This window comes from Aulonocara stuartgranti, assembly GCF_965226115.1.
Source record: "Aulonocara stuartgranti genome assembly, chromosome: 1".
NCBI classification, from domain to species: Eukaryota; Metazoa; Chordata; class Actinopteri; order Cichliformes; family Cichlidae; genus Aulonocara; species Aulonocara stuartgranti.
The window spans coordinates 7692648-7716855 of NC_138939.1; the positions used below are offsets into that span (position 1 = coordinate 7692648).

The window sequence follows — 24208 nt, forward strand, 5'->3', positions numbered from 1 at the left end:
TCTCTACTCCCATCCCCTTCCTTCCACCCTGCAATTTCTTCCTCTCTTCTCTTCTCATGTGCTTACGTTCTTTTGCTGGGATAAATGACAATGTGTTGGTAATCAGAACAACTGGAACGCATCGAGGAGGGGATGGACCAAATCAATAAGGACATGAAGGATGCAGAAAAGAATTTGAACAATCTAGGACAGTTCTGTGGTCTATGTTCATGTCCCTGTAACAAGTAGGTGTTGCCTATGTCGCCTGACTGCATGTGTTTCAGTGCCTGCCTACCTGCCTCTTTATCCATCTGCCTGCTTCTGGTGTGTAGAGCATGGTGAACTGTGGTGTGAGCAGTCAGGCCTACAGCCACAACAGCACGCTCTCTGAACAGGCACCAGCATTGCATGCACGAGTGTGAGACAGATTATTTAAATTAAGACTCTGCAGGGAGAGAATGTATGCATGCATGAACAACATACGGATGCCACTGTATTTTCTGTCCAGCCTCAGCAGCTGTCAAAAGCCCTTCATTCCACATTGGATGAGAGATTCTCTTCCAGCAGGGAGCAGCATCTGCAAGGATCTCGGCCACAGAAACACTCCAAACCCTACCCAAACTCCCACCCTAACGTCCTGCAGCATGATGCATCACGTTGTGTAAAAGTCCAACCAAGAAACAAATCAGTTAGTCGCCTCCTTACATAAAGATATATAATTGGTTATGCCTCAGTGCATTCAAATGAATCCAAGCTTTTTTCTATTTTTTCTTTTTTATAACAATAGGACTCTTTGAAGAAAAAGGGTAACTTTGCTTTACTGGCTGTTATTGTTATCAAGTAAAAAAAAGCTTATCCTGGGTTACACAGTTACTTGATAGTCACAGCCAGTCAGTCTGACGGGTCCTCCAGTTCAGAGACATACGTTAAAGTTTTATATTTCACATTTAGCCTTTTGGAAATGTGTTTATTTGCCTTTTTGCAGACATTGTGGTGAAAATCTGCATTTTTAAATACTCTATCCATGTCAGTTCAAGACCCTACAATATTAGAGAGCAACCCCCAGTGATCCAGGAATTTGTTTGGAGGAAATTATGAATTTGGTGACAGTAGGAAGGACTCTATGCTTCTGTAGAGTGTAACTAAAGGTGTTATTGTATCACTTATAAACACATATATATATTTAAGGAAGTGAAAGCTGGGAAAATTTACAACCTTACCTCTGATTATAGATTGAATCCTACCTCTCTTCCCTCAACATTGCCCTGCACATTACAGTCTCATGCATGAGTTAGGCAAACTTGTTCTCTTTTTTCTGACCACTGTTTCAGTATTAAAGTTCTTAAATCTGTATATTTACTTTTTAAAGTTAAGTTGGATTGCTAATGTCAGTTTTGCCAAACTCCTGTGTGATCTGTTCTCTACCCTTTTAGCAGCCAAACTATGGCTGCTGAGTCATGTCTGAGCATACTACACGCTGGAACAAATACATTTGCTGGATATGGTTATACTATTTCAGAGCTATAGAAAATACAAGTGGCTTACAAACCAAAAGTATATATAAGAAAATTATATTTTTTATTTTCATTTGGTTTACACCCAAAGTGTTTCTCAGATATTTGCCTGGGAGTGAATAAAGTGAAGTCTTAATGATTAACAATATGCACATTGTATGTACAAAGGTACAAGCCATGAATATGGGGAGTTGGGTAAAACTTGCTCTTTTGTTTTTGAGGAAAGGATTACACAGAACCAAACAAATGATTTTTGTGTTATATCTGATTTTATTCCTGTATTACTTAACTGGTATTTTTTTTAGTATTTTTGTTTGCCTTTAGTGTGTAAAGCAACAATTTTTAGATCTAATCTGGAAATGACATTACATTTGAACAACAGATAATTATTGTCCAACACAGTGACATTGACATTAGCACTATCCTTTTCGCTTTACTTCAACACATCAGTCATTATGTATGAGTAAAGTCTCTTTTTCCCATTTGGAGAATATTTAATATTTGGGTGTATTTAAAATCCGTCTTTATTCTGCTTCCAGAAGATTTGGTTTTTGGGTTCAGAGCTTGTCTATTCTATGGCTCTTTGGTCCTCCCTTTTGTAAACCAGTAGTTATGTAATCCTGTGGTTACGTCATATGTTTCATTTGATTGAGACTGTTTGTATGGCAACCCTGGGTCAAATAGCATGAGAAAAAGAATTCTAGCATGTCTAGAATACCTGGTGGGTGAATTTGTGTTGCCTCAAATGGGCTGTAATTGGCTGAAAACCAAACTAAATTTACCTAAGTGGAAATCTTCACCTACCAGATATTCCAAGCATTGTAAAACAAATGTTAAGAATTACATTTGCTTATTTGACTGTATGCAGTGAATCCTCCTACTGATCTATCCATCCAGATGAAATGAAGGGCTGGTTTTAGCAAGTCTTCCATGCAAAATGATCACATTGTATGTTTAGGGATTTATTTTTTTTTAATTAATATGCTTTTTTTTTTTTTTTAAATCACATTGGATCTAACGGCTTTCTTTTAATAGATAGAGCATGTATCGGAACCTTTGCCTTTTTTACATTTTTCCTTTTTCATATCAAATATCATGTTTCTGCCTTGCATGTCTCCTCACTGCATGTTTACATCTCTGTGTTTGTGTGTCTTCTGTCTGGAGACTGCTTGTTGTGTTCAGTGTTTGTGCTTTTCTGTATGTGCTTGTGGGAGAAGTTTTGTTTTTAAACTTTTAATTCCTTTCTTGCATAAGCCACATTGAAGCTTACTGTGTTGGATTCAATTGATCTGCATGTTAGATCAATTATTTGCTAACAGACTGCAAATGCATGTATGTAACCTTATCATACGTGGCTAGCATGTTGCTTTTAGGTGGCTAATCGGCTTAAAACCATCTGCAGTGTCTTCTAAACATATATTCATATATATATGTTTTGATTGTAAATAGCAAGAAATAAATCCACATGGATAAAGCTGCTTACTCACATTCACACTCACTGGCTGCCTTACATGTTTACTCAGATACACAAACCAGCCCACAAATACACACATACACAACCATTCAGTCATTAACAAACATGCATATACATGCACACACATAAACATACACACACAGAATAAAAAGCTACACTGACTCTGACTGAACTGTATGTGTGGTAGGATTAAGGGCGGGGGCCAGGCCTGGGGAGGGAACCAGGATGGAGTGGTGAACAGCCAGCCGGGGGCACGAGTGGTGGACGAACGCGAACAGATGGCCATCAGTGGGGGCTTCATCCGCAGGTAACCATTCATGTGTGTAGGTGTTGGTTTGTGTACGCCCCAAGCTTGCTTGTTTGTGTCTGACTCTGTGCATAAATGCTCAGGTTTGGTTGTTGTGCAAAATGAGATATGTGGTAGTGTTTATGTATGTAATTATGTAATGACTGGAGGCATATCCTGGAGCCGACTGTTCATGTGACTCTTTAAGTAACTGTTTTCCTTCCTTATGCACAATGTGACTGTAATCTCTCAACTGAGTTTCGCCTCAGGAACAGATCAAATTGTATATCAGTTTAATGTTTAAAGATGTAAATACTGACGAACTGTGGAGACATTTCAGTCTGCAGCAATATCTCTTTAATTATGCATTAATTCGATATTTATATAAACACAATAATAGTTCCCACGACAACATTTTGAACCTATATCAGCGTTTAACCATTTAAAGCAAAAACTTATTTTTATTTATGTATCGCAGCTTAATTACCTGAAACCTATCTTTGGCTTACCAGAGGGATCTCAGCCCTCATGTTGAAAGTCATTCAGTAATACCTAGTTATGTAATTTGCTGTCTGAAAGGTGAACATTTGTACTTTTAAACGTGATGTTTCTAACCCTTCATTCTCACTAGAGACAAAAACACTGTAGTAGTTAGTGTTTCCTTCTTAAAGCAGATGTGTTATGTGTTAACCTATTTTCTGTTGTGCACGTACTTCACAGTAGAAAATGGTCACCAATAATGCTAATATTTTAAGTTAGAGCATGTACAGGTATTTCCTTTGTGCCAGTAGGGCAGGCTTTTCTACTTTTCTGTCTATATGATTTCAGTGAGAGCAGAAATTCCTCACAGGTAGAAACCCGACTGCCTTCTATTTAAACCTTTGGTTTGCAAGAGGCAGTCAAACAGAACACACCAGACTTAAAGAAACCCTCCTGTAGAGGCAAATGAGTTACAATGACTCACAGACAATGGATAAACTGAGGGGCTGCATGAATAAGACCTTTTAGTAAGGAATAAGGATTGGATAAGGGCTTTTTAAAATTAATATTACATGTTTTTAGGAAGCAATTTAACTCCATTAAAATGCTCTCCAGCACAATCCAACAACAGCTCCCATTGACCTTGAGCCAATAAGCAGTCTCACTTCAACCTTGTGAATTTTTCAGGGTAACAAATGATGCTCGGGAGAATGAGATGGATGAGAACCTGGAGCAGGTGGGCGGCATCATTGGCAACCTGCGTCACATGGCCCTGGACATGGGTCAGGAGATTGACACGCAGAACCGCCAGATTGACAGGATCATGGACAAGGTAGTGTACAGTCAGAGCTTTTTATGCCACTACCATGAACAGTATTCAGTTTATTTGATATGGGATGGTGTTTTATATCTGTATAATAAATATATATGATGTTTGATGGAAACAAGTCAGCTTCAAAAATGACGCTTTGAAATATATCTAGACTGACTCATTAGGTTATAATTTCTCAAAACATTAAAAAAAAAAGAAGAAGAAAAAGACAGAAATCGAAAAAAGGAATTAAAATCAGAACGTGTAGTTGGACCGTTCCATTGCTGGAATTTTATGTAATGCAAATAAAACACAAAAATACGTGCAAAATATAACTGTATAGAAAAAACAGAAGTTGGCTAATGGATTACAGGCTTGGCATCAGGGTATATAACAGCAGATATAAACCAGTTGTGCTGACTTTGATCAGATTTAGCCCCGATTTCACACACTAATGGGGAATTCCTGATTCACGTGCCATTGCATACTTTATCCATCCATTCAGTATCTTCATTTAATTTGCCCCTCTCCAATCTTTAGCACTGGTTTGACCACATTTTCCTACCTGAGCTCTATAACAGTTGGTGCTTCTTTCTTTCAGGCTGATTCCAACAAGACCAGGATTGATGAGGCCAACCAGCGTGCCACAAAGATGTTGGGCAGTGGCTAAACTACAGCGAAAAGTGCTTTCACCCTATTTAATCCATGTCACCCTAACCCCCACCCCCCCAAAAAAACAAACAAAAACAAACAAAAAAAGAAACCCTCAACCAAACCTATCCCTGCCCTTAACATCGACACCTGGCGCCCTCTTCCTTTGCTTAGTAGCAGGCACTGCAAAATTATGCTTTTATTGTGATACTGATAGAGTTTTGCACACATGCACATATCACACGTTGCTCTGCTCGCCCATCCAACTCCTGCATCACTTCCAGTCCTTGTTGTCAGTGTTGTTCTGTGATGTTGCTCATCTAATTTTGTTTTAAAAAAAATAGTTACACAACCACCAGTCAAACTCTTTCCATGCTGTACATAGTGTTTCTTTAATGGTTTCAGTGATTTAGATCACGTGTCCTGTTTTCTTCATCATTCTTTCTTTTTTTTTTTAAAAAAAGTATATGTGTAAGATAAGTTGTATGTACCCCCCGTTTCAAAATGTCCTTCACTCATATCAGTATTCTGGTGTTGTCACACAGTGTATTCAACAGTTAAGATGTTGTGATGCTACAGTACCAATAAGGCCACACTGATTTGAAGTTACCAAATGAACATGCAGCCTTTACTGTTTATTACCAAGGCTACTGTTTAAATACATTTAATGGCCATAGTTGACCAAGTGTCTGGGCCATTTGGATGAAGATGTGGCTTTCTGGTCAAGACTATACACTGGTATTTTATCAACTCAATTAACAGAGCAGTCTTAAAAGAATATAATGCCATTTAAACTGTATAGAACAAGTATTTTTCCTCAGGGAGCGAAATCTGACCATTTAAAAACAAAAGCAAAATGTTTGTTTAATGCATTGAAATCTATAAAAGCCACCGCTTATAAGGCTTGGTGTGTAGGTGAACAACTGCAGTTTCTTATGGTCTGAATAGCATCATTGATAATCAGACAAATATTAGCATTAATCACAGTGAATGTACAAGGATGTGAGGCTTTGATGGAGGTCAGAGGTCAAGCAATCAATCCAACAACTTATTCACGTACCATGCTACAATTTATTCATGATCCAACCCTAGCAATATAAAGTAGTGCATTAAACGTATTATGCATGTCCATCTGCTGCTAGAAAACACAAATTAATTCAGTTAAACAAGCAAATATACCCCAACATGGAAACCGCATGCTACTATGTAGGCCACACAGAGGAGGGACCCGTATTTATCTGCAATGGTGCCACTCTTTGTTTCATGTCTCTTTACCTTTCCAAACTGTGACCATCACTGTAAAATAAAACCTTGGAAAATGCCAATAAAACTATCATAACTGTAGAATCATACTGAGTTTTCTTCCTTTTTTTGGAACAGAGTGGAGGTGGTGAGAAAACAGTTTGAGTAATGGCGTTAAATGTCTGCAGTGTTACACTACACACAAGTTAACACCTAATCTGAGTGTGTGAGTTGGTTAACAATTGTAGTAGCATTTTCAGATTCTGTATTTATGTCTTTCTTCAGAATAAAGTACAATAATTGTTATGCAAGGAATCAGAGCCACAGTGTAATTGACATGTATGGATTTTATCTGGAATAGTTGAACAGTGTACTCCACCCCTTGCCCTATGAGCTGGGGTAGGCTCAAGAGATAGGCTTAAGAGAATAAATGAACTCAGAAGTTTTGGCTTCTTGGAAACATTTTGAGGTTTCATGATATCTGTATCATCTCATTTTTCACTTTATGGTGAATTTTTGAATTTCTATTCTTATTCCAGATGACTTTACATAAGAACAGTAACTTAAATTGTAAAGACTCTTATAAGAGTCTAATATCATTTCAAACTCATATGGGAACATGAATGTTCTGTGTAAATCCAATTTAAGAAAATGGTTTTTTTTCTGCTGCTGTTCCATGGTGAGGTCAGAGGTCAGGGAGCTTATAATTACATGTTTAAAGGAATTCTGAAATTGAGGCTAAATGCCTAAACATACAACATCAACATGGATATTTACAGAGAAAAGAAGAAAATAAAAGCCTGACTCGGATAGAGAAAGATAGAAAGAGACAGGCAGAGACAGAGAAGGAAAGATGTGCAGCAACACATTACACTAATGGAAATCTACTGTGGTGCTCTGGGCTTAGGGGGGATTACAGTTCACCGCGTCACTAAGAACACACACACACACACACACACACACACACACACACACACACACACACACACACAAACTTGAATCAACACATGACAGAGTGATCCACTGTACCTTAGTTACATCCACAGCAAAGGCCTGTCATGTGACTACAGACAACCCCCACATAAATCAGTATTTGAAAACTCTAAAGTATTTGATCATTTGTGTTTTGCATTGACATCTTCCACTTCTTTGACTTGGGCTGCACCTGCAGCCATACTAGAAAATTACTCGTGCTGTTACAACCAGAGGGCTAAAGACTATATTTTAAAACCAACAGCTCCCTCTGCTGGTGTTATAGGCCATTACCAGTGGTGTTACACTGTACCAACTTGAAATATGAATTTTAGTTTAGTAATTTACTAGTCTACTCCACTATTAAATTAGTTTACTAGTCTAATATATAAAACTATTAAACTAGTTTAGCTTATGAAGCCAAACTAGTTTGCTAGCCAAACCTCTGCTTAACTGATGTAATTATGGGACGGACAAATGATTTCGAAGATGGAACTGCCAGACAGGTGGAAAGGAGGATGACCACGGAGAAGATTCGTGTATTTAGTGAAGGAGTACATGCAGAGGATTGGGCTGACAGAGGAGGATGATCGGGATATTGTGAGCATCGATACTCAGCTATGGCGACCCCTAAAGGAAGCAGCCAAAAGAAGATAAGTGAAAGCAAAAATTCAACGCAAAATTCGAAAATATAAAACTGTAATAACTTTTATTTCTGCATATATGACTATATTGGGCATAATACTAATTTTCCATAATTGGAAAACGAAACTAAAAATAAAATGGAAACTAAAATGAAAAAAATATAAATGAGCAAGAAGAAAAAAATTCTTTTTAGAAATTTTATTGTTAAATCAATATATTTATATATTACTTTATAGTAGCAAAAAAACCCAAACAAAAAAACAACAACAACAAAAAACAAAAAAACAACAAAAAACAAATCGCTCACGTCAACGGCCTGGAGGAGGCATTCGGCTGGCTTCGTTCAGTCACGTGACCATGGCGCCCTCGTCGTGTCCTTCCGTAGGTCCATAGTACCCCTTTCTAGCACGTACAGGACGGTTAGTATCCAGTGCGGTAACATGTTCCGTGCCGTTTTCCGACTGTCAGCTTCAGGAGCGCGGAGTCTGACTCGGTCACGACCCTGCTACTCAGGTAGGACCGTCTGCTTTGCACCTTACTTGAAATTAAACAAACTGTGTGATAAATTAAGTAAAATGGGCTCGTATAGCTACCCAGCTAGCTTAGCTAACCCTGTGTGCTTGTATGTAGCTAGAAGCTAACATGGGGTGACATTGAATTAAAGTTGTGACCTGCTGTGTTTAAGGGTCTGAAATTAAAATAGTCTGGTGTTTTCACCTTTCGTTGTGTGATTTAAATATTGAGGCGCGAAGTGACTTAATGCGTAAAAGTCACGACCTTGCGATGACCCTCCTCGGTTTGTTTGAGAGAGTCAGCGACCGCAGTTTGCACGCAGCTCATATCAACACGTTGAACTATGGTCAAAATTGAATGCAAATCACAATGCTACAGAGTTTGATCTAAGATTTACACCATGAGTATGTATTTTTGGCCTTTTTAATACTGCTGTTCTCCTGAAATAACCGACCCGAGCTCACCTGTGCAGGTCATCTAATGTTAGTTGACGGTATATGGCAGACGGGTTTAGAACATTGAGTGCTATGTAAAAAGTTAATCATTATTCAGGATTGTTGGACTAAATAAATGGAGGCATTACAGTATTTGGTAGAAGTGGTTTTCACTATCTGTCCTTCAGTTAGTTTAAGAAGGTGCTCTGCTGCCTGTCCAGTAAGCGGTGCAGAGGGTCATCTGGATTATCCATAATGCATAACAGTTTGTTCAGTGACCTCCTCTCTACGACAAATTCTTAGTTTGCTGGCTTCCTACACTGGAAATAAAGAAACTGAAACCAAACTCGTTTACGTCTTCAAATGTACACGCAAACACCAGCTACTGTGATCAAGGCGATGTAGCAATAAATTGCATGACCCTATTTCACTTTACTCCCTCAAAATGTGTAACGACTACTGTTGTGCGTGTTTTCACTCTTTCTGTAATGCCGCTGGAATTTATAACTTTGGTACAGTACTTTGAGTTCTGTTTCTGTGTATAAAATGCAATTTCATACCAGAGTAGAAATGAAAAGGAATTAGAAGGTTTTTGACAATGTACCCTTGTTCAAAAGCCTCTGAGGTTGCATTCAGCCAGAGTGAAAAGTGATAAGAAGCAGCACTGTTAATGATAAGGCCATGCGAAGAGCAGTGGGGCTTTGAGTACTGTGGAAAAAAAATCAGTTTAACAGCAAAATGAACATATTGTTTTAAAATATATTGTTTGTTAAAAATGCTTTTGATATCTATTTAAAAAGGTAAATGTTTATTACTATGGTTCAGCACCAAGATGCACTTCCTGTTCATTTGTAGATGCAGGTAATTTTACAGTGTGTTCCAAAAGTTTAAAATGTCACTGTGTGTATGTTTGATTAAGGACCTGGAATGTTTTATTTACTTTAAGTACAATACAGTGTTTTAGAACTTTCTTTGTCTCAGGTAACAAAAAAAATAAATGTATGTTTTTTTAAGTCCAAATTAGTTCAGTTTTAAACTGTATTATTTATGTATGTATGTAATACAAGTATGTCCTTGAAACTTATTTATTGAATCCTTTTTTCAAGCTCCCTTGGCCTCCAGGTGCTACTCCCATGGAAAGGTGGAGACAGATGAGGAGTTTGATTCCCGTTGGGTCACTTACTTCAGCAAGCCTGACTTAGATGCTTGGGAACTCAGGAAAGGTGACTTTGAGTGGATTATTTTTGTATTGTTATAGTTCAAATGAGGGTTACTCTAAAAATCACAACTTTAAAATGACGTTGCTACTTCTGTAAACTAAACACACACACAGGAATGAACACCCTAATTGGATATGATTTGGTACCTGAACCCAAGATCTTGGATTCGGCATTAAGAGCTTGTCGGAGGCTGAACGACCTGGCCAGTGCCATCCGCATCCTTGAAGCTGTCAAGGTGTGTAAGACTCATTTCAATAAAATATGCCATTAGAGGAAATGAAGTCACATAAATCGTAGTCTTTGAGATTACAATTGGATGTACACCTTGTTAGGATTTTTTTGTGCCTTACAGCTGATCACATTTTTATCTTTATCTTAGGACAAAGCAGGCCCCCATAAAGACATCTATCCCTACCTGATCCAAGAGCTAAAGCCCACCCTCACAGAACTCGGCATTTCAACACCAGAAGAGCTGGGAATTGACAAGTTGTAGATTATCAAGGTGAGACTGCACCATACTGCAGCATGCTACCTGGATGGGCAGTGTGGATTTTAAAAAGAATTGCTTCAGGCATTAGTAACTGATGCTGCCCAGTGCTACCTCGAACTGTGCATTTGCATGCTGTTCTACTTTATTGCACAATATTATTGCAGATTATGTGGCCCGTTACGTACTTTCAATTGCAAACTTGTTTTGTTTCTCTTTCCTCAGGTTATTAGATGTATAAAGAGATGAGCTTTCCCGATTCTCTCCATGCTGAATTGTCAATATTGTTTAAATCCTAGCTGTCCTGTGGTGTACAAAATAATGGACCTTATAAATAAACCAGAAATTGATGATGTGTGCTTGTTCTTTGTCTATGACTAATACATCCTTTGATGTACTTAATTACACCTTCATAAATATCTGATGTGAAGAATAGATAATAACCAGCTGAACTCTATTTAAAAGGATAGGAACTGTAGCATTTTTTTTTTTAAAACGGATGGTCATGATGAATTCGATGAACCAGTGTTTTAGATTTTAGTCAGTCCTTACAGTACCCATGTTTATTGCCTATAAATTAAAAAAAACAAACAACAAAAAAAAAACCCCACTCCAAAACCTCCAGGGTCGCAAGCAAACAGGAGGCTGAAGACGATCAAAGGAGCAAAAGAAGTGTGTGAGCAAAATCCATTTTAGTGAATCAGAAGACTCCCTGATGGCTGCAGATCCTGACTGTAGACTATGCAGAGCTGGGCTAGTAATTACATCTCAAAGAGAGCAATTAATTTGTATTTTGAACTGTTTCTCATTCTCATATTTTTATATATTATATACACAGATGAAACCCTAATGAAAATGTAATTTTTAAAGTAATTCCCAAGTTAAAGAATTTTAAGTGTTTCCTTTTGCTCCTCTTGCTTTCTAAAGAAACCTAGTTTAGATATGCTATGTTAAAACTCGCAGCACGGTGGCACGGTGGTTAGCACTGTTGCCGCACAGCAAGAAGGTCCTGAGTTCAATTCCACCATCAGGCCGGGGTCTTTCTGTGTGGAGTTTGCATGTTCTCCCCGTGTTTGCGTGGGTTCCCTCCGGGTACTCCGGCTTCCTCCCACCGTCCAAAGACATGCAGCTTGTGGGGATAGGTTAATCGGATAATCCAAATTGCCACTAGGTGTGAATGTGCGAGTGAATGAGAGTGCGAATGGTTGTCTGTTCCTGTGTGTTGGCCCTGCGACAGACTGGCGACCTGTCCAGGGTGTACCCTGCCTCTCGCCCTATGACAGCTGGGATAGGCTCCAGCGCCCCCCGCGACCCTGAAAAGGATAAGCGGAAGCGGATGGATGTTAAAACTCCAAAGTTATTTTTAATAATAAAATATTTCTATCCAGATATTTAGGTGTATATGTAATACAAATGTAGACTTTTTATTTTTCACTTGGTCACAACCGTTTTAGACCTCTCTGGGCTCTTATTTTTGCCCATCAGGTGGCGATGAGAGGCTAGAAATCATCCTGGTTGTAACTATATATTTGCGTAAATAATATATTTAAATTGATACGTGTATCTTATTCATTTTTGCTTAATGTATTTATTGTATTACTGTAACTTGAAACCAAGTCATTGCTTGAAACTGCTTGAAAAAACTTTCGTTTAATTTCACGTGAACCGTGAACATTAATTGGCAAATATGACAGTCTAGTATTATGACAGTTTAGTGACACATTTAAGGCCCCTTTAATATTTATCCGCAATTTTCTTAATAAGCTGGGCCGGGCTGCTTTGTCGTACTTCATGATTTTATAAACCATTTAAGGAAACATTCTCGAGTCGAGCAGGGTTTTATTTTGAAGTTTCTGATTCCCGGAAGTAGTATGAAACCTGTCCCGCGAGAGCACAGCTAGCTAACAGAAGTTCCTGTTTGCTTATGGACTAAAAGTCCCTTCCCAATGGGGCAGCTGTCAACATGGGTGTGTTGCGGCGTAAACTGTGACAACTAAAGCCAAGATGATGAACGACATTTTGGAGGAGCCGGAGAAGGACTCCCTGCTGGAGGCACAGCAGGATTCGCAGGGTTTGTCGGTAATGTCAGCTAAACCTAGCTAACGGGGGAGGATAGCTAACTAGCTTAGCTTTAGATTTTTGACATTTCGCTAATTGGGAAATCATTTCAAAATCATTATAAGGATGAACAAGACTTCGTTGATAGACCTTAATAAGTGTGGGAGAAATTAATGGAGAGTGAGTGAAATGAAAAATTATCAGAAGTATAGCTGTTTTTGCAAATCGAAAGGACTAAAACTATAGTTTTTAATTTCTCTTATATTCTTTGGCTGCTGCAATGTAATAGACAGCCCTGGGGAGGAGCTGGAGCTAAATCAAAAATGAATCCAAACGAGATTCGTTGCAATATTAAACATATTAACTAATTAATTCAGTTTCTATTTCTGTTTTGTAAATAATAGCACTAGGATATTTTTCTAAAAAGATGATTAATTACAATAATATTTGACTGATGTACAGTACTGTGCAATTGTCTTGGGTAGCTTCTCATTTCTGTATATTGTTCTGCAAAAATGGGAAATAGTTGCAGTGATTTTTTTTTTTAAACTTGTGCAAGTGTGCATGAAAATAAGGCTGTTGCTTGGTCTGAAATACACTGGGAAGCCATGTTGGGAGAAAATCCTCCTGAGTTTCTGTGACAAACCTGCTACATAAAATACAGCAGTGCTGTTACAGTTTTGATTCTTTCTTCCTGGTTGGTGACTGGCATTCATTCATATGCATCTTTGCTGATTTGACAAAAGTCCAACTGGGATAACCGCATGTTTTAAGAGCTTTCTTTACACACCTATATTACTTTTCTTTCTGTCGGTGCTATAGAGTGCTGGCTATCCCAAGTTTGTGTTCCAGTGGCTGGTGGAAAGTGTGTGTTTCCAGTAAACTTAAAGGTTTAGGCTTCTATCCTCCTCAATGATCACAGCACAGACCAGGGACAATAACCTATTATGCTTCGTATCCTCCCTGGTGAACCTTGTTTTTATCCACTGTTGATTTGTTTGGTATAGGCTTCTACTTGTTTTTTGACCCAGTTGTCATCCATGTATCAGTACCAGTGGCTAGGTGTTATCCCTTTGAAGGAGCCCAAAGCTTTAATTTCCACTTCCTCTGTGTAAAGGTTATGTACAATGGGTTATAGGGGGAGCCCATGGTACATCCGTGCTTATGTCTGTAGCAATTCTAATTGTTTTTGATACATGTGGTGGTAAGGCAAAAGTGTACTGCAGTGCAAATCTGATTGTAAAGCTGGTTCTGTTGTGTAAGGAACTTTCTTTACTCTTACTATACTCATTTAATGACTGTCTCCAATGCCTCGGTTGTAGGTAGGTATACAAACGAAAAGGTAGACAACATCAAAGGACCCTATGGTTTAATCTGGAATGAGTGCAAGTTTGCGGACCTTGTTGGTGAAGTCAGTGGAGTTTTTGAACAAATGTGTTTTTGTAACAGGCTACTGATAAGAAATTGGTTTTTCTTATGGTTTCTCTTATGTGTAGATGCAACACTATTTTATACCTTAAGTTAAGTGTTTTTCATGGTTGAATGTTTCATAAGTCTGTGTGAAGTGGTTTTGAAAAACTTTGAAAGACCTTCAAAAGCTGAGAGAACTGTTGCTCAAGACATGTGAAAAGATTAGAAGACAGCTTCTTGGAATCAAAATACTTTAAAAAAAATGAGTGGTGTTTCAAGACTTTACACGGTGCTATATATCTTGTTCTGTCCTTTTGTTCCACCCTGTTATTGTAACATGTAAACCATTTTATCTTTTCAGTGATTTTCACCATATAAAGGACAGTCACTTCATTTCATTGTACAGTACATTGTATTTTGACAGTGAAGCTGATGATTGAGTAATTTATTAAGTAAGATACTGATTGTGCTTTCAATTTTTGAAACTTGAGGGGCCAAGTAGTGGCACAAGACCTAAGAGCATAGATGGCGGCATCAGGCCTGTGGAAAAAAGAGGACCTTACATCATGTCCAGAGCGCCAGCCATCCATCTCAAACTACGTAAGTATTTCCTCACCTCAAACAGTTGGTGGCATAAACACATCAATTTTATCTCTGTCTGTAGGTCACCAGTCCTCCTGTGATTGTTGTTTTTATGAGGTGATTTATGCTGATGTGCATGAATTGTGTTGAATGTGCACCTAGCAGGAAAACAAATCCTGAGTCATATGACACTGTTGGGCACTCTCAGCTTAACTTAGCCACAAAATATCTTCCTCTTCTTTTCTTTTGTTGTTGTTGTTGTTTGTTTGTTTTAATGCAGTCCTGCCTAGGGGCCTGAAGATCTTAGCCTAGTCTTTTTTTGGGGCCCTGTCCCTTGCACAGAGTTTCTTTTGGATTTTCTAAATCTTATAATGATACCCCGTACAATGTACAATAAGACTCTCATCTTATGTTTTTCACAGAGTGGTAAACCACTGCCAGTCTGCCTCTCCCTGGGATGTTCTTTATATCCAAAGTCATGTTACTTATTAACTAAATAGATGTTAGACATTTCATTGGATACAAAACTTTTCTAGTCAATGGTTCATACATCTCAATTTATTTTTAAAAGTGCATAGGAGTGTTTTTAGTCTGACTCACTATGAAATTCGTAGGTGTTATGAAAATGGGTTATAGGTTATATAGGTTAAATTTTTCTGCCTGTGTAAACTGTCAGTGTTTACTTTCATTCTCCACTCCCTCTATGGTCAGTTCTGCCCTAACAAAAATGTCTTTTGTTATCTCAAGAGAAACACAGGGAGATGGCGAGGAAAGCGCTGAAGAAGAAAGCTCTCTCACCGGGGCCTCCAGTGACGCACCAGCCCAGACAGGGAGCCAAGAGGTCAGAAGAAAAGAATATCAGAGGAAGCAGCTTTTTGTGATGTCAGCATAATGAAGATGAACTGTGATTTATTATTCTAATGTTGTTTCTGGTTGTCTTTTGGGTTTGTTTGTTTGTTTGTTTTTTAGGATGGTGAAATATAACAAGGGCTATGCTGCTTTGAGTCAGCACGCTGAGGATACTTTGGTTGCAATTGACTCAGACAGGTATGGTCAAACCTGGTATTCATGTTATTAGGTTAAAACAGTAGTACACTAAGGACTAACGGTCTGGTGTTATCATTCAAATCCTTACCTACTTAACTCTGTCCAAAGAATGTAAGATGAATCAAGATGTTAAACTCATTTAGACGTTAAATAACCACATGATGTCTAACCCACCATATGTCATATCTTACCAATTCAGGTTAGTGTCTGTAAACCTATACTCTACAATCTACAATCTAAAATGTAAACCTGTTAAAAAAAAGTCAAAAGGCTTTTAGTAGACAGTTGAATTTTACACATCAAAATGACTGAATTTATTTATGTATGTGTAAATTTACGTTTATATGAAATCATAAGGCAATGTCTTTTTCAAATCGTCAAAGAGAAAGCACACCATTTCAAATATTAAACAAACCAGAACACTTCATAAATTACAGTTGCACTGTTAGGTTTGATATTTATTTATAGGAGTTTTGAACTCTTCCAGCAAGCTCAAAACATTAACATATAGTGCATTATGATTGGTGTTTGGGTCCTTAAAAGTGGAGGAATCTAGAAGAGGTAAAATCACAGCAGCTGTTTGTAAAAGACAAGCGATTACATAGAATAAGATGTGGGTATTTGTCCAGTATAGTTTTGTAAATAGAAAGTATACCAGTGCTTCTGGGCTAATGAAGGCCAAGAAGCCAGATTATAAAGTACACTCATGATGTGCGATCGATAATGAATTTGATATAAACTGTAACACAGAATATACGAATGTAGTCCAAAGGCAACAGCATGTATGCATATAAGTAAAGTTACTATAATGAATAGCGTTTAATAACTTGGTCTGTACAAGTATTTTCCTAACTGTTAAATTAAAACAGGCCCATTTTCTGTAATTCAGTCTAACCTTAATTTTCTTCACTGGGTTCTCAATTTGCTTTCTAAAATTGTGCCTCCTAAGTTATGAAGAATCTGTCCTTCATGTCTTAACAGTGATGAGGAGATTGATTTTGAGCAGTATTCCTCTGGATACTCTTCAGCTGAGGTGAGTTATTTCCACAGGACATTTTTTAGATTCTCTTCGAATCTGTTAGCATTGTGTCAAACTGGTTGGGTGACTTTTAGCCACAGCATGCTGAACTATAGTTTATGTTCTTATCAAATCTGGCTTTTTGATTTTTGTTTTAATTTTAGCTCCCTGCCTTGGTGCTTTGGTGCTTTTTTCACAAACACATTGGATTGACTTGTCAGCACACACCACTGAAACGAGACCACTGAACACACTACCCTTTGCACCACCAAATTACATGCAACCTTGGGATTTTTTTTTCTTCATTAGCATTCAAATCTCTCAATGAATACAGAAGAGAGACTTACCACAAAGCAAGAAAGCACGAGATAAGGCTAATCAAAAAGGTATTGGCTGAAGCACATGATTATTATGCCAACAAAGGTCATTCAGCAAGCAGCTCATTTACAGCTGCACCAGAAATGCATCAGACATTCACAACTGGTAGCAAATTGTTTTTTGTTTGAATTTGTACGCATGCTAGAAACGACATGTACTGAGTACATTTGTGAATAAATGTGAGAATAAAGGATAAGTTTTACTTCTGTTATTTGTCTTTCCCAGGCACTGAGTCTCGTGATTTAAGATTATTATCTTGGTTTGTACCTTGTGGCAAACTGTCTTGTTCTATTCTAACAAGACATGCAGAGACTGAGTCATAAAATCTGGAAATAACTTGGCATGTTTCACTTCCAGTTCCTTCCTCTTGAGGTTGGTGGGTTTTTTGAAGGTTTTCTGGTGACAAAAGCTTTAGACACTTTCAAGTTTACTGTCCAGCATGCAGGATGCAAGTAGATACCCCCATCATGAATTTGGACCCTTTTACATGTCCCAGAAGTGTTTGCTAAAGAAGACTTCAGAGGTTGTCAGCTATAATGGATACATTACAGCTGAATGACTTCCACATTGTCACCACAATGTTTCTGACATTAGTGTTTTAAGTTTGATCAAGGCTGCATTGATTTTTAAAGATTTACATTCCAAAACGAATATAATAAAGTAACATAACAAAATAACATAACAACACTTCCAAGCTGGCTTACAAAACTATGTGCTAAATGGACTGGTACTCATCAAGAGCCAGGGAATCAAATCATATGCCTTCTGTTTAATAAATGAACTGTTCTACTTCATGAGCACAGCCTCTCACAGAGTGCAGCAGCCCTTGATAGACTTGCCTTTAAATATGTAATTTTGAGGGGGGCAGACTTTCCATGTAAAAATTCATTAAGTAACATTATTTTTAAGTGGTTACACTATTCTGGTTGCATCACATCTCACTTATATTCTGTCTTTGCTCTCCAGATCCATCCTGATTTGAGCAAGCAGCTGCTTCAGGATGGCTATCGCCTGGATGAGATCCCTGACGATGAGGACCTGGACCTGATTCCACCCAAAGCCATGGGCTCCTCTGGGTGCTGCTGCTCTGAGGGCCCGTCCTGCCCCATACAGTGATGTCAGTGCAGTGACTCAAATCTAACAAAGTCTTGGCTCCTGCTTCAGCTTACTTTAATGACTGGTGCCTGACGCCTTCTTTGTCACGCAGCTCCACTGCTGCACTGCTAGAGGACTTCCAGCTCTAAAGCCAAACACCTCTTCATGCAGGACTGCGTGCACTGAGATTGCTCAACCCCCTTTGAAAATGCAGGTGGACGTGAGAACAAGCCTTATCCACTGTGACCCCAAAGCTTGACCTATTTTTTTTTATTTATTCTTTTTTTCTTTTGTTTCTTAAAAAAAATAGGACTGTGTGAAATGCTAACTACACTACTGCTCCTAACAGATTAATTCAACATTTAGGATGATGCCCTTGTTAACCCAAGGGTGAACTGGTTACTGTCTTTTGTAATCAGGCAGTTACTTGTGCAACCCTCTAAGCATGACATGCATACAGATATGCTATACAGTCTTACTGTTTCAGCTCTTTGGTGAATCTGCATTACCCAGTTATCAACCAACAGCTACATGAAGTAATTGTACCTTGTTTTATCAATGACATTCCCAGATCACTGAAGTATTAACTATTTTTTTTTCTTTAAAATTACATTTGAGTTTTATTCCTAAATGAAATGGCCACCACATAAATAGTCATGTCTCAACAAAAATAACTACTTACAATCTGAAAGATATAGTTTTTGAGTGGACTCATTAATAACACAAATAATCACTATAAAAGGTCACTACGTTTTACAAGTTGTAATTGAGAAAACTGCGACAAACCGAGGAGGACTAAGCCATCATCTCCTTAAAAAAAACAAAACAAAAAAAAGGTCATTGGACAGGACTGGATAAGGAGAAAGTGAAGCATACTAGTATTCTAGTTGGCAAATGCCACACTGCTGTTTAAGGCACAGCTGTGAGCAGATGGAATAAAGTGCTTTGATACATTTAACTACATTTGGACTTCATAGAAGTCATTATGTGACATTTGCATTTCAGTTTTTTTTTTATTCGATATGCATTAAGTAACATGGTGTGGTTGAGAAAAATTCAAATATGGATTTATGTTAAAAACTTTTGTGTTCAAAGATGGATATGTAGCATTTTGATTTAGAGCCTCATTCAGGGTATGATTCAACTAAGAGTTACTTTATTTTATTTATATATATATATATATTTGTCATTATTTGTTGAAGACACTAACTATTGTGACACGATAACATGACAGCAGATCACCATTAGAATCAAACTTTTAGTCCAGCCTTATGTTATTTTATTAAGCTTATACTATATGTTGGCCTCATTTTCTGTGTTATGTGTTGCTGATGCCTACATAATGGACGCACTTATGTACTGAAAAAAATTAAACTGGAAGACAATTTTTCTTTTTCCACTTTTAAAAATGTATGTGTTCACTGACATGCTACAGCCTGGGTGATATTTTACTGTTAACTGTTTGAAACCGTAGTAAAAGGAAAAGATGTTAAATGTCAGAGTAAGTGGTAGTGATCACTTCTCAGGAGATTTATTTGTGTGTATGTGTGTGCATGCGTGAGTGATGGATGGATGGGTGGGTGTATGATCATAAATAGAAATGATTTGGTTTTCCACTTACATTTACGAAATAGAAATTAGGAAACTGCACAACGAGTCAAGTGCAGGGAGGACATGTGGCTGCTATTTTTACTGAGATACTGGCCACTCTGTTACTTCCTTTGCTGTGATGTTAACTCTCAGTGGTGTGAATAAATGATATAGCATACCACTTGATCAACATAACAAATTGAGGACTGGAAAAGTGACATTTTGTGCAATGACAAAGTAGGAACCTTGGTTTGTACTTTACAAAGTTGGAATCAGTTCCTTTTTTCCCCTTACACCTTTGCACTGTAAGGTGTTAGAAAATCTTACCTTACTAGTATTTGTCACGCACACCATCTCCTCCCAGCACTACTTGGTTGTAATGTGGTTGTTTAAGGAATAAAAGCTGATTCTACTATAACACTTAAGTGTGAGTTACTCGATACAGGTGTGAACTAAATGCTTTATAATGGACCAGCTGAATTTATAGTGTATTGACGCCGGCCCTGGCTCTGCACGTTCTTATGTACATACAATTTTGCACTTAACACCAGTGGTCAGTAGCAAGTACACTTGACTCACCTGTACTATGCAACTATTGGGACAATCTGTATGGTGTACATCCCTGTGATGAGATAGTGTTGTTGCGTGCAAAATGCAATAACAGGTTGTTTTTTTTATGATGGTAAATGCTAATCTTTTTATTTGAATTGTATTGTTAATTGGTTTACATTAAAAAATAAAAATCAGTTGATTATGCTTATGTGTCTTATTTTTGATTAGCTATTATTAGTTGTTCTTTGGTAAATGGGTAGTAACCACTTGCCTGCTACTATGTGGATTTTCAAGATATTAAAACTCATGAACTCTTTAAAACTTCTCAAGGTTTCCTGTAATATCAGGCACGTAGACATTTGCAGCTTTAAATCCTGGATTTTTTTGAGTCCTGGACCTTTATGGATTGGACATCCCACAGACTCTCAGTCAAAATAAGATTTGGGGAATTTGTAGAACAACCTTTTGTCATGTCCCTCAAAGATTTTATGCTACTGAACCATTGTTGCTCTATCAGAATACATTTTGCTCTTTCTTTTAGTGTTTAGTTACATTTACATTTACATGAATGTTACGTTTCATAGCAGAACATTCACCAGAATAGCACATAGTTCTTCTGTGTTTTGCTGCCATTTCTTTTAGGTAAAAAAACTGCAAACACACCTGAAACTGTCAGTGACACCTGGAACATCTCAGAGGACGCGCACATTTTGATCACATTTTTCATCAATCAGTAATTAAAAAAAAAAAAAAAAAATCCACCTTAGATGTTACTTTAATAATAATCAGCACAACAGCATCAATAGCCTAATTTGTTTTTTCCCCCCCTAACAGCCCTCCCCATCCTTATTTATATTAGTTTCACTTCATATTTTTCTCCAACTTGTCTGTGCCCCACCAGTGGGGACCCACCCAACCCCTCACAGTTTCAGAACCACTGCTGTCAGGAGATATTCAGTATTACAGACTGCACCTATCTGTGTCTTCACTGACACGGCTGACTACTGCAGTTGTTGTAGTTTTCACTCGTTTTTACTTTCATTCAGCACTTTTGTTTTCATTACTTTCCAGGCTGCATTTTCTCACTTCAATTTGATTTTTGTTGGCAAGTTTTATGGAAACACATTATAATAATCACACACTATTAAGCCTTTGCAAGATGTTAGTTAATATGTATTTCATCATCAAAGTATTACTTCTTCTTAGTATGTCGTTTATAAACACTGATATAAATGCTTTACTGTTCCTTAACAAGCTCACCTATAACGTGTTCAACGACAGCATTTTTATATTTTATAAATGACGGCTTAACAATTTCTAAATACAGTTACATCAATTACATCAAGCACAAACAAATGTTTTATAAATACTTGTACTACATTGTAATTCATGAATAATTAAAACAGCTACTAGTCGTTAGTAAAGCATTTTGTGTGAATCTAAAGTGAAGACAATCTATGTCTGACAAAGCTTTACAAATGAAACTGAACGGTCAGCAGGACCTCAAGACTCAAACAGGCCTCAGCTATCTTCACAAGAGACAAAGGAAAGACACAAAGCACAAGGGGATCCAGCACATACAAATTTCTACTGCATGATGCAAACATAATTCACTGTTTTCAGAATAATGAAATGTATGTTGGGCCAGAGACACAGCGTTTAGCACTCTTTAATATGGTTATCAGCCCACCCTGTGCAGCTATAACAGCTTCAACTCTTCTAGAAAGCTTTCCACAAGTTTTAGGAGAGTGTTTATGGGAATTTTTGTCCATTCTTCCAGAACCGCATTTGTAAGATCAGACACTGATGTTGGGCAAGAACGCCCGGCTCGTAGTCTTCAATCCGATTCATCCCAGAGGTGTTCTATCGGCACTTCTATCAGCACTCTGTGTCGGCCAGTTAAGTTCTTCCACACCAAACTCGCTCATCCATGTCTTTATGGACCTTGCTTTGTGCACTGGTGTGTAGTCATGTTGGAACAGGAAGGAAATTGTCCAAAATGCCTTGGAATGCTATAGTATCAACAGTTCATTTCACTGGAACTAAGGGGGTGAGCCAAACTCTTTCAAATCAACACCATACAATAATCCCCACTCCACCAAACTTTACATTTTGCACAGTGAAGTCACACAAGTACCGTTCTCCTGCCAACCACCAAACCCAGAGTCATTCTTTGGATTTCCAGATGATTTTCTGTCTAGAGAACAGGTTTCGACTGCTCTAGAGTCCGGTGGTGGCGTGCTTTACATAACTGCACCTGATTTTTTGGTGGTGTGAGGTTTAAACGCAGTTGTTCAGCTACAAAAACCTATTTCATTAAGCTCTCTACACACTGTTCTTGAGCTAATCTGAAGGGCACATGAAGTTTAGAGGTCTGTAGCAAAAGTCCGCTGACCCTGCTACTGTAGTAGTAGGGTAAATATTTAGTAGTGAGAAAATTTCACAACTGGACTTGCTGCACAAGTGGCATCCTGTCACAGTACCACACTGAAATTCACTGAACTTCTGTGTGGGTTCTCAATCACCTAGGTCATTTTCGTCTAAGGGACTACCATGGAAAGAAAGTTTTTTGAAAGTTAAAGAAGTGGGTATTCGTCAGGGTTCAGAGGAATTAATGTACAACACAAACACTGAACCAACAGCCATCTACATATCTCAGTTTCAAAACACATAAGCACCAAAGCCTTGTGACCAAAATGATAAAGAATAAAAGTAATATTGTTTATATATAGTTTTTGGTTACTTTATATAAAGTCTATTTTTTTTAAATTTCAGTTTACTATAAAATTTTCCCCAACACGTTTTAGTTCTTAGTTTAGTTTTAGTTAACTGTAATGGCCTCGGATCAGTTTACGAGCTAAGCAGCATGAACCATACACTGTCTGTGGTTTCCTCAAGGGGGTAGCAGGGAGCCACACTGCAATTTAATGATTATGCTGCGCTTCAACCTCAGCACAGCCCTGTCCCATTAACTTTTTGTAGAATTATTTTAAACCTTGCTTAATAATGGTTCATGTTTCATTTTAAAAATTAATAGAACAGGTTGTTTTCTTTAAACTTACTAACCGTCTACCTATTGAGAGACCAATATCCATGTGCAGAAAGATCAATTTCAAGCTTTAAAACTATCCATTTGTAACTGACAACATCCACATCTACTTGTGCTTACATTTTCATATATTGTGCCTGCATTTGGCACTTTAAAATCAGTTCAATACCTTCTGAAAATATACCAATTTGGTTCGAGTTTTTAGTTGATCTTATGCGAAGAATCGGAATTAACACATTACAGGTAAAAGAGCTTAATAAAAGTGGTGAACTGAAAAGGGCTGATACTTGTTGCTGTCGCTGGGCGGGCCTAAAGCTGTAGTGCGCCATGCTGGGGGTGTCAATTGAAGGCGAGGAAAAAAACCGACTGGGAGTTACCTCAGCGCTTTCCGAGATATGAGATCTGGCCGTTTTCCAGTCGGTGCACTTTTTTATTAAAGAAGAAAACCCCGAAAATCACGGGGCAAAAAAAAAAGAAAGAAAGAGACGCACACGCATTTGAAGAGGTCACCCAGAAAAACAGCGTTCAGCGGCTTTCTGCCGGCGGATCAGTCGGAATCTGCGGTGTACGCTCGGAGTCTCTCTCCCCCAACCCCCCCGTGCGCGCGCGCGCGTGTGTGCGTGTGTTTACAAGTGTTTGAACGACTGCCAAAAGAAGAAGGGAGGAAAACGCCAAGGAAGGAGGGATGGTGGACAATTCAAGCAGTAGTAAGGCACAAATG

The 24208-nt window shown here is 38.1% G+C and overlaps 4 protein-coding genes across 8 annotated transcripts in view; all 4 read left to right on the top strand.

The window, feature by feature from the left end:
* LOC309712220 (synaptosomal-associated protein 25-B) overlaps positions 1-6545 on the top strand; it is a 42124-nt gene extending 35579 nt beyond the window's left edge. Inside the window, exons 5-8 of one of the 2 annotated variants that reach the window (XM_082542868.1) lie at positions 107-224; positions 3155-3274; positions 4421-4565; positions 5146-6545. In XM_082542868.1, the coding sequence (XP_082398994.1) occupies positions 107-224; positions 3155-3274; positions 4421-4565; positions 5146-5214 (452 nt within the window). In that variant the 3' untranslated portion in view covers positions 5215-6545. The remainder of the gene's footprint in view (positions 1-106; positions 225-3154; positions 3275-4420; positions 4566-5145) is intronic. The other variant, XM_082542869.1, reaches the window with a different exon arrangement.
* Positions 6546-8418: 1873 nt separating this feature from the next.
* Positions 8419-11063, top strand: cox5ab (cytochrome c oxidase subunit 5Ab). Its single transcript, XM_082533321.1, has 5 exons — positions 8419-8567; positions 10108-10224; positions 10335-10456; positions 10601-10723; positions 10934-11063. Exons 1-4 carry the CDS (start codon positions 8495-8497, stop codon positions 10712-10714), a joined length of 426 nt encoding a protein of 141 aa, XP_082389447.1. The 5' UTR covers positions 8419-8494; the 3' UTR covers positions 10715-10723; positions 10934-11063.
* A 1456-nt stretch (positions 11064-12519) lies between these two features.
* On the top strand, positions 12520-20642 carry fam219b (family with sequence similarity 219 member B). Its single transcript, XM_082503175.1, has 7 exons — positions 12520-12787; positions 14668-14776; positions 15506-15599; positions 15728-15805; positions 16787-16838; positions 18168-18318; positions 18409-20642. The coding sequence occupies exons 1-6, from the start codon at positions 12713-12715 to the stop codon at positions 18315-18317; spliced, it is 558 nt and encodes a 185-aa protein (XP_082359301.1). The 5' UTR covers positions 12520-12712; the 3' UTR covers position 18318; positions 18409-20642.
* A 1277-nt stretch (positions 20643-21919) lies between these two features.
* The window catches only part of LOC309706745 (AT-rich interactive domain-containing protein 3B), a 61726-nt gene continuing 59437 nt past the window's right edge, over positions 21920-24208 (top strand). For 2 of the 4 annotated variants that reach the window (XM_082533528.1, XM_082533529.1), the window contains exon 1: positions 21920-24208. In XM_082533528.1, the coding sequence (XP_082389654.1) occupies positions 24173-24208 (36 nt within the window). In that variant the 5' untranslated portion in view covers positions 21920-24172. The other 2 variants (XM_082533526.1, XM_082533530.1) reach the window with 1 other exon arrangement.

Excerpts from the sequence above, each read along its gene's own strand:
- fam219b (XM_082503175.1), top strand. The coding sequence starts at position 12,713 with ATGATGAACGACATTTTGGAGGAGCCGGAGAAGGACTCCCTGCTGGAG. Across the intron at positions 14,777-15,505 it reads AGCCATCCATCTCAAACTAC|AGAAACACAGGGAGATGGCG; the intron begins GTAAGTATTTCC and ends TGTTATCTCAAG. Across the intron at positions 16,839-18,167 it reads CTGGATACTCTTCAGCTGAG|ATCCATCCTGATTTGAGCAA; the intron begins GTGAGTTATTTC and ends TTTGCTCTCCAG.
- cox5ab (XM_082533321.1), top strand. The coding sequence starts at position 8,495 with ATGTTCCGTGCCGTTTTCCGACTGTCAGCTTCAGGAGCGCGGAGTCTG. Across the intron at positions 8,568-10,107 it reads GTCACGACCCTGCTACTCAG|CTCCCTTGGCCTCCAGGTGC; the intron begins GTAGGACCGTCT and ends CCTTTTTTCAAG. Across the intron at positions 10,457-10,600 it reads GCATCCTTGAAGCTGTCAAG|GACAAAGCAGGCCCCCATAA; the intron begins GTGTGTAAGACT and ends TCTTTATCTTAG.